The following is a 9,797-nucleotide window of genomic DNA, read 5'->3' as shown; positions in this document are numbered from 1 at the left end:
GACAGATCAATTTTCCCAGCAACATATCCAGTTTTGGCTTTTGCTATTTGAAATCTGTGAAACACTTCTTGAGCAATTAAAATGTTGTCAAATATTTGTCTTACCGGGCACAAAAATAACCTGGTTTAGGCTAACCTACTTGCACATCAAAGGTCTGAGTCTTCCCACAATGATTTTAGAAATAACCTTTATCTAAGGTATTGCAAACACTGATTGGTCTCAAGTGAAGAACTTAACCCCCTTCATCCACCTTTGACTATGCCAGTACCCTGTTCTTGAAAGATCTCCACAATAATATGCCAAACTTGTATGTATCTGAATAGCAAGATTAGTAAGGTCAAAGATGTTACAAATTTTCAAATCCGCTTTTGCTTTCCACCCTTGGTGTTAAGGGTGAATGATCATTTAAAAAGAACATCTAGTTGCTGCCTCAACTATAAATGCTAAGCAAATCGATTGAATTAAATTACATAAACCAATTAAATCAAATTACAAAGCTATAAGCCGGATATGGATCATCTAAAGATGGATCCTTGTCTACAAAAATGAAAAATGAAGAACTCACTCCCTATAACTATTGCTATTTGACAATTGCACAATACGTCACTCAAAATTTGAATAGTACGGCAGAAAAAATATCGGCAGAATGGCATTGCTTGATTTTTGCATTCGTGAGAAATTTCAGAGTCCGAAGCATCCCTCTTGTTTTCAAGCTGTAAAAATGTGATGAAATTTGGGTGACCTTTGGACACTGAAATCATGAGCTGCCACCAAGAAGTTAGTGTCTCAAGCATATTCCATTACTTGAAGTAGTCTGGCCGAAGAATTGTGATGAAATTAGGCGTTGAACCATCCTCATCCTTCTGCTTCCATTCCCCATTACTTTGGATGTACCATGATACCTTCGGAGACAATGGTGTGTACAAATCTGCATGTTCCAATTCAAGACAAATGTAAAAATAATTTACAGGATTAAAGACAGAAGTACCGCAAATATAATTGAGGCCTACATAATTTCATCTCAAGCATAAATCCTTATAAAAAAATCTAGCCAGCCATCAGGTAAAAAATTAATTTTGAAGAATGATGAACACCTGATCAACATATAGTATGAAGATATCATTAGAAGTATAGTATGAAGATACCTCGAAAAATCTAGTTTTATCAAAAGTCCAATAGTATTAGGAGTCTTTATCCCATCTTATTAAATACTGTCTTTTTCTATAAGGTTTGTTAGTGAACCTCAAGTTAGGTAATGGGTGCTAGGAAATAAGCCATGAAATTAGATGGCTCTACTATTTCGGAAATAAGGATGTCAAAGAAGATGGTTCTACTGTTTTATCAGTATATGTGAACAGAACAAGTTTGAAGCCACAAGACATGGTGGTAAACAGAGTACAGAAAATATGGCAAACTGACAGACCACCCAGAAACTCCAAACCTAAGAAGACAACGGCAGAAAACAAAATGCCAGATAATCTGAAGAAGAAATCTAAAATTCTAAAAAGATCATCCCCTGATATAAGTAATAGAAGAGGATCTGCAGGAAGCAGATATGCAGAGGTGCCTCAGAGAGTTTGTGGCTTGCCCTTTACCCCGAGCGTATGCCTTCTTGAATAACACTACAGCCCTTTTGGCAAATTCTTAAACACCCTAATACCTCAGGCAATAGGGTCTCGCCTCACTTTGAGGTGCACTCAAGTCATGCCTGGGAAACGCCTTTGAAAACATTGCTCCTGATTGGTGAGGAGGTGTCCTCACCATTAACCTGGCACATAAATTGATGAAAGTGCGGGGCATCATATTACTGATAAAAGTAATTTGATGAGGTGGGCCTCAGCACTTTCACCAATTTATTCCAATCAATATATGCCACATTAACTATACAGAGGAAGTTCCTCCTTACTGGTCAGGACCCAGCATTGGCCAATTATTTTCTCACTTGTTAGGTAGGAAACTACTTGGATTCAAAAGAGATGCCCAAGAACTGAATCTTGTTTTAGAAGCAAACTTTGTACATTTCATGTTTTGGGGTTCCACTAAAGTTTTGTTGGTTAAGTAACTGATACGGTAAATGGTGTTTGAAGAAAGGGCAGAGCGCCCTTTTTTTTTTTTTTTTTTTTTTGGGGTGCAAGAGCAGGAGTGATGTTATGTTCAACTAAATAATATCTCCACTCTCGAAGAAACTCTTCATCCTCTCCCTCATTACTTTCTTTTGCATCTGGCTCTTCAACCAGTTGATAACACCACCAAAACCTTAGACCTGCCAACAACACAACAAAGCTCCTTAGATCTGCCAAAAGTTCCCTATAGCCACTGAGTTGCTGCCAAAACTGCCTCCAAGACAGAGGGTTGTTCAGGGCTAAGGGTTCCAGAGGTGTTATTTTAGTTTAGATTCAGAATTGCTTTAGCGTTTATCGGGAGGGATGAAGAGGATATAAAGGGTCTTCCCAAGAGGAATCAGCCTCTTGCCCTATCGTGAAGAAGGCGGCACCCTTCAGGAGAAAGGCTTACGACTTTGGAGCATTTCGTCGAAGAGTGGACAACCTGAGGCATTTTGCCTCTGCCATGCCTTGAAAAGTACCTTGAGGCGCGCCAACAATCCCCAGCATTAGAAAATCCAACTATAATTGAAACTGAAAAATCTCAGAACACCAATCCTTGAAAGCTAGACCTCCAGATGCACTGATCCTTTTACCAATTCCAATTTCCCTCTGTTTATTGCAAGATAACTACGCGTGAACCCATTTTTATGAAAATCTCCATAATTGCATCCTTTTCATACCACTACCCAGATCCTGACTAATCATACTCACGACAAATTGATTCCTTCGTCCCTCTCCCCTTCACACTGCTCATCCCATTGGAACTCCAGAATGCAAATTCTTTAGGCTCTATAACTGTTTCCTACCCTTCTTCCTTTTCCCACTGTTCACTCTCTTCCATTTCTTTTAATGAGAAATCAACTCTTGATCAAACATCCTATCCACTTCCTGGGTAGCGTCCAACTCCCCATCTTTCTTACCTTTTTTCCCCATTCAACTTCTTAGAAATTTTATTTTCTTCCAACACACCATCAGCCCTCTCTAAAGCCAAAGTTTTGTTTGGAGTAGAATCCTTGACAAATCTGTCTGTGTTTATCCACAGACCATGGCCTAATAACTTTACACAAATGCATTTGCTGTTGTGGTGAGCAAGATCCATTCAATTTCCTTTCAGACTAACACTTCACAGGGACATACTGGGACATTTTGGCGTAGAAAAAAATTTGCCCACACCCTCCACTCCCCCCACTCTTAAGTTTAAGAGATCCACTCGCAAGGAAGAGGAAGGCAGATAGGAATTGGATAAATGTTTAAGGTTGGGGGCATACCATCTAATCTTTTCTTTGACAGGCCGTGATTCTGTGAAGATCCTGTCCAGTCAAAAAATCTTCTAAACTAGCTTCCTGCAACCATTAAGGCCACTGGAACGAGCTTTGCTACCTTCAGATTCCAAAGAGTTCTCACCCTCCGAGCTTTCAAATGCCTCTCGATCCCAATCTAGACTGCTGTCCCAACCATCCAGGACAGAATCACTAGCTTCAAACTCAGTTGCACAACTTCCCTTTCAACATCCAACTCCCCAACCCCGCACCAGCTTCCAACTTCCTTGATACCAGACTATCTCATTATCGGACTCGATGGAGGAATCTCCTAGTTTTGATCTCTTTTGTTTGAAATCCCCACGATTCCCTCAGACTCCAAATTGGAACCTCTCAGTATTTACTTCTTGGATAATTTTTTCTGTAATCCTTTCATCCACAGGTTCTTTACTGTGCTGTGTAGATTTTGGGTTTAAAAAAATATAGGTTAAGCCCTTAGGCAATGCACATCTTCATTTTAATAATTTTCCAATGGGCCTCTCCATATAATATTTATTGTTAATCAAATTTCAAGAAAAATACTTCAGAACATAATCCCCCGCCATCTTTTAATATTCAACTATGCATTCATTGTCCTTTAATAATAGCTAACTATTAGTAAATATTAACTGTATTGTTGAGTCAATAGCCCTATGGACTAGTGGTATAGTCCTGCAAACGTAATGAAGTCTCTCAAGTCTGAAATACTGTGTTATATGAAATACAGCCTTATTGAGCACTAGCCCCAAATTGATGGGCTAAGCGTCTAACAAAGCTATATATACCCTATTGAGTCTCTCCACTTAACAGCTTAAGCTTTTATGTTGAATACTTCAATTGTTTTTTAGCTAATTGGCTTATGATTTCAAGATTCAAACCCGTACAATGGGAAAAGGTTTCAAAGGGGGTACAGAAATCCCTGTTATGAAGGCCTTTGGACCAACAAACAGAAGTCAATAAGGCTTATGCATCATATATCAAGCAACAGCCATTTTAACACACATAATCTTTAAAAAGACATGCAGGCCACTGCCATTTTAACACACATAAATCTTCAAAAAGACATGCAGTCTGATGCACAACATACAAACCTGTAATTAAAGGTGGATCTGGCTCTCGTGTACTATGCAATATAGCAGTCCCAGATAACACAGTGATGAACCCGCAAAGTTCTGACGCTATGCTGGTCACGCTTTGACCAGAATAATCCTACCAAAAGATTACATACATTAGATTTATAACAAACACTCACACACAAACACAACATGTTCACGTGATGATACCTTAAACATTATTGCACTGGCAAATATTGTAAAAGAGGTGAACATAGCATAATAGATAGGAGAAACAATTGCTGTGTTGAAAGTATCCAATGCCTGCAACCACACCAGAGTGAGAAACCAGCTAAAAAGTTCACACATTTCTGACCAAAACAGAAAATATAATTAAGGTATTTATACGGGTATTGAATGCAGCACTTCATACATGCACATGCTCACAAAATATAAAATATTAGAAAATGTTCATCTAATTGGACGTAGGACAGATTGCTTTAATTACCAATCTGATGGAGAATATTTTCTGCTTAGACTACTGTTCTTTCATGAGAAACAAGATTTTATTAATTAATATGTAAAAGTGCAATGCAGCTGACAAGTTGCCCACTGTATACAGAGCCTAAATTATAAAACTATTATAGAGAAATCACATTACCATAATATAACTTCCCTTTAATAAAAGCAGCCCTCCATCCATACTGCCATAACGGATGTCCAAAAACTAAATTATCCCACAACATCTCCCCCTCCTCTCCCCTAAAGCTATCAAATATCCTCCTATTATTTTCCAATCAAACTACCCAAAACACAGCCATTACACGACACCTCTCTAAACTTCCCCATTCTTCCCTCAACAAACAAAACTTGTGCCTTTCACAAAATAAAACAATAAAATCGCGCTGGAATAAACAAGCTCATATTAGCTTTCCTAAACAACCTTTGTTACTTAAAATTGTATTTATAATTTGAAGGTTAAGGTTGAAGAGAACAGCCAAGGGGACTTATTTTAAAGGTTATCGCTAAAATAAAGCAGGACCTTATTAACAGTAACTCGGTTTTTTCAGGGGATATCTGGGTAAATTTTTGTTAGTGTGTACAGCTGTAACTAGGCTGTAATTAGTGGTAACAGTTGACTTTGTGATAACTTCCCTTCCTTGTTTTTCCTAGCCTTGTTAGAAACACTTGTAAATCAGTTTTAACAGCTCTATGAGAGAAGAATAAAATAATTCCATTTTCACCAAACTCTACAATTCCAACAAAAATTAGATTAAAAGTATGGTGGAAGAGGGATTTGAAGCAGAACTTTGGCTTCTACATAGATTTTTGAAGAAGTAAACATTTGGTAATAATCTGAACAACATTCAACAGTCTTCTAATATTTCATGTTCAAATATTACCCTCTCAGATTTTTATTTTTATTTTTTATAAACAGAATCCAAAATTCAAAATTAAGAGAAAACGACAGATGGATAATTATCGAGGAAACAAGTACTAAAGAAATAGAAACGAAAATTACACAAAGCTCTCCTGTTGCATTAGAATAGTGCATAACAAGATACCAACCATGTTTAGATAATTCAATTGAGTGATGATGCAGGTAACTGCAACCATTCCAAAAATCCATGTTTGGAAGTATTTTAGCTGGTTTGTACCCTCTAATGTGAGTTTTATAGCAATGCCAATTGCTTTTACACTCATGACCTGCAATATGGAAATACTAATCACAAATGAGAACGCCACAAAATGTCAATTCAAAAGTGATGTATGGTAGTTCATGCACATTGCAGAAACAAACAGTAGAACAACTTACTGTCAATGATCCTATCATAGAGCAGATTCCTATATAAATCAGTATATTGGTTTGTCCATAGCGGGGAGAACAATACAATATCAGGACTAACGTTACAGCTACCACCGAGGCTGTATACAAAAGAAATGCTGGAGGCGAGAAAGCGAAAAAATTAGTAGGAAGGACGGAGAGAGGAGCATCCATTACTTATTAGCCTTTAAGCAGCATACCAGGTTGTATTGCTAACTCCCAGATTTCTTCGACAGAACTGAGAGAACGCTCTTTGGGTGAATGGAGTACAATCACAGTCGAACCCACTATGCATAAAAGGCACCCCAACATTCCCATTTTCTGGAGTTTCTCCTTTAACAAGAAATGCGCTAAAACAGCACTACGCATATTCATAGGCAGTTCAACTTGTCAGAAATAAGATTTGATGATTGATATGTAAACATGTATGTATATATATTATAGATATGCAATAGAATTGGGAAATCAAGCGCACCTAACAATGATACTCAATGCACCAAGCGGCGTCACAAGCCCAGCAGGGGCGTAAATGTATGCTACAAAATTGGCTATCTCTCCAACAACCACTGTGAATTGTCCAAAATTACGATTATGATCAACATTCAACATTCAAGTCCGTCTAGCAGAGGAAAAGGGTAATGAATAAAGGAATGGCAAATTCCAATTTCCTACTGAAATGAAATGGCTGAAGTAAACTAAACCCCTATGAAAATAAAATTTTCAATAACTTAGCATAGCTGGGGGCAAGTTGGGGAAAGTGAAAAATGGCATAACAATCTTGAATCTCTTCAAATTACAAACAGAGCCTAAAACTAAATGAACCAGAAGAACAAATGGGGTAAATAAAATGAATAGCAGAAGAGAAAAGTCACTTACTTGTTATCATTCCTATCCACCATAGGGGCTCCAACAGATACCCATATCCTCCGACACCTTTTTATGCATTTACCATGAAACCGAAACGAAAACAAAATGAAGAAAATTCACAAATTAAAAATCAGTAATTAATCAAATAATCAAATCATAATTAGAAAAAGAAAGAAAAGAATTGATATATAGATATATAAAAAAATTGATCAAATAAAAGGGAAACGAGCGAGGAAACTTACTTGCACGAGGACCATTGACGCCGGCACGCCTGAGACCCTTCTTCTTGATGATGAAGCTGGAGCCGATGAAGGCGCTTGAGACCACAGCCAGTATGAAGCCTTTCAAATTGCTCGAGTACATTTGCTATAATTTTTTTAATTTTTTATATTTTTTATATTTTTGAATTTACAGTTTACAGTGGAAGAAGGAAGAGTAGTAGGCCGCCGAAGCCAAAATTGCCAAGTGGTTGGGGCTGGGAGTGGAAGAGGGAGCTAGAGCCGGAGCGACGCTCATTCTACAATTTCGATTTCAAAGCCATAAAAATATTATTAGAGCACAAATGTGGCCAATTGCAGCAGCAATTGCAAACCCTCGAATCGATTTTTTCTGAAGAAGAACGCACGCTAAAGTGTAATTTTTATTTATTTATTATAATGTATTTATATTTTTATTTTATGAGGTTGGGTTGGGCTTCTTCACAGACAGACACTTTTTTTGTTACTTGTGTGTTTTGAGCAGTTGGATTGGATCGGATTTCATTTGTACTTTGTGAAATCAGGAGAGAGATGGCGAAAAGCAGTTTCTCTTTCTCACCTGCCAGTCAGCCTCAGCCAGCCAGCCCCACCTTTTCTTCCTTTCAATGTCGTTGTCAACTACTGATACAGACAAACTTTTTTTTTTTCTCCCCAAGACAAAAAAATCCACACTAACGCAGTTTGGTGTACGTTGGACAAGCATGACAAAAAAAAAAAACTCAAATCAATCCAGCATTTTTGGCAATTTGGATTATTATCTAAAATTCTTAATTCGAACTAGAGTTTGGGAAAATATGGGTTGAGAAATTTCCAAGTCGAGCAACCTAAAGGAAACTTATATGTAGCCTTTGGACATTTCTTTTTGGATTTTCAGCTGTTAACTATGATCCTTGTAGAAATTAACTCCCTCAATTGAAAAGAGTGTTGCTAAACGAACCCTAAAATTAACCGAGTACATCCTATTATTTAAGTTAACCTTAATATTTTAATCAAAATGTAAAATTAACTAAGTACACCCCATTTAACTTCCAAAAATAGCCATAGTACAACACTCTAATACCAATCCTAAACCAGGTTTCTCTTTTTACATGAATTTGTGCCATCTTTTCAAATTTTGGGTTTCATCAAAATCTTTAATTTCGTAATACCAATTCTAAACTAGTACTCACTGTGTTATTCGTGAGCACCAAGCAATATAAAGACTTTTCTACGTCTGATAAGGGTTGAATATAGTGAGTAAGGTGTACTTATTAAAATTTTATTTGTTTCATAATTCAATATATCCTTTTTGATCATTTTATATTAGGGTAAATTAGTAATTCAATAAATAGTTTGGTAGTAGGGTGTACTCAGTTAATTTTAGGGTTCGTTTAGCAGCACTCATTAAAAAAAGAAAAACTACATAAAACTCCCCAAACTATAGAGCCATTTTTAAGTTTATACCTTTTTATAGATATTTACGAGTACATACTCAAACTCCCACTACTACAAAAAAGCAAAAAGACGACGGTAAATCACCGTCGTGTATTGGATTTTTCAATGGTCGTGGAATCCACCGTCATCTTTTTCCTCATAAACCACGACGCTAAATAACCGTCGTTGTTAAAATATACAACGTCATCAACAAATACAAAACGACGTCTTTGTACTGCAAAAAGATCTAAAAAAAGCAATCGAGGATGATAATAGACGATCAACTCTCTAAAAAAACCGTCGTTAAAAAGGAAAAATATGACACAGAACAAGGCCGCAAGATAGACATACAACGACGAAAATACAAATACGACGACGTTAAATATAATTTTCACGACAATAAAAAATATGACGTCTTTAAATACATTAGAAGACGACGTTATTGATACCTACTACGTCGCATATATAAAAACAACTGTCGTAAAATTAATTTTCCACTTCGATTTTTAGATAAAAGATGACGTGGAAATAGTTGTCAGTGTCATTATTTACGACGTATATGTTAATAGAGTAGACGTTGAAAAACTAAACAACGTCGGTAACAAATATATGAGAGTCGTATTACAAAATTTATACGTCCTATTTTCAGAAACAAACAACGACGATAAATATTAGACGTTGTTAAATAAAACAACGTCGGAAAAAAATAAAAACAGACGTGTTTAGTCTGCTAAAGTTCTAGAAAATAGTCGAGGATGAGAATAGACGACCAACTCAAAAAAATCACCGTCGTTAAAAAGGAAAAATATGACACATATTAAAAGAACAAGGCCGCAAGATATACATACAACGACGACAACTAAAATACTACGCCGTTAAATATAATTTACCCGACAAGAAAAAATATGACGTCTTTAAATACATGAGAAGACGACGTTATTGAAATCTACTACGTCTCTTATTTACAAAAAACCGTCGTG

General features: G+C 36.6%; 1 protein-coding gene across 2 annotated transcripts; it reads right to left on the bottom strand.

Annotated features, from left to right (window-relative positions):
- Positions 312-7,923, bottom strand: LOC18779593 (probable magnesium transporter NIPA6). Of its 2 annotated transcripts, XM_007211464.2 has the most exons (9): positions 7,390-7,923; positions 7,157-7,213; positions 6,756-6,846; positions 6,481-6,641; positions 6,272-6,399; positions 6,025-6,162; positions 4,687-4,779; positions 4,495-4,612; positions 312-928 (listed from the first exon to the last, which is right to left on the bottom strand). In XM_007211464.2, exons 1-9 carry the CDS (start codon positions 7,508-7,510, stop codon positions 801-803), a joined length of 1,035 nt encoding a protein of 344 aa, XP_007211526.1. In that variant the 5' UTR covers positions 7,511-7,923; the 3' UTR covers positions 312-800. The 2 variants fall into 2 exon arrangements, with proteins under 2 accessions (XP_007211526.1, XP_020418317.1); XM_020562728.1 differs by lacking the exon at positions 7,390-7,923 and having other exon boundaries at positions 6,756-6,899.

Source organism: Prunus persica, chromosome G4, assembly GCF_000346465.2.
Source record: "Prunus persica cultivar Lovell chromosome G4, Prunus_persica_NCBIv2, whole genome shotgun sequence".
In the NCBI taxonomy this organism is placed as follows: Eukaryota; Viridiplantae; Streptophyta; class Magnoliopsida; order Rosales; family Rosaceae; genus Prunus; species Prunus persica.
The sequence above is the reverse complement of the archived record's forward strand: the minus strand, read 5'-3'. Positions and strand labels throughout refer to the sequence as shown.

Bases quoted from the DNA above. Each gene is read 5' to 3' on its own strand.
- LOC18779593 (XM_007211464.2), bottom strand. From the start codon at position 7,510: ATGTACTCGAGCAATTTGAAAGGCTTCATACTGGCTGTGGTCTCAAGC. The intron at 6,163-6,271 runs GTAAGTTGTTCT...TCCATATTGCAG, and splicing joins CTATGATAGGATCATTGACA to GTCATGAGTGTAAAAGCAAT. The intron at 4,780-6,024 runs GTTGGTATCTTG...GTGTGGTTGCAG, and splicing joins AATTGAATTATCTAAACATG to GCATTGGATACTTTCAACAC.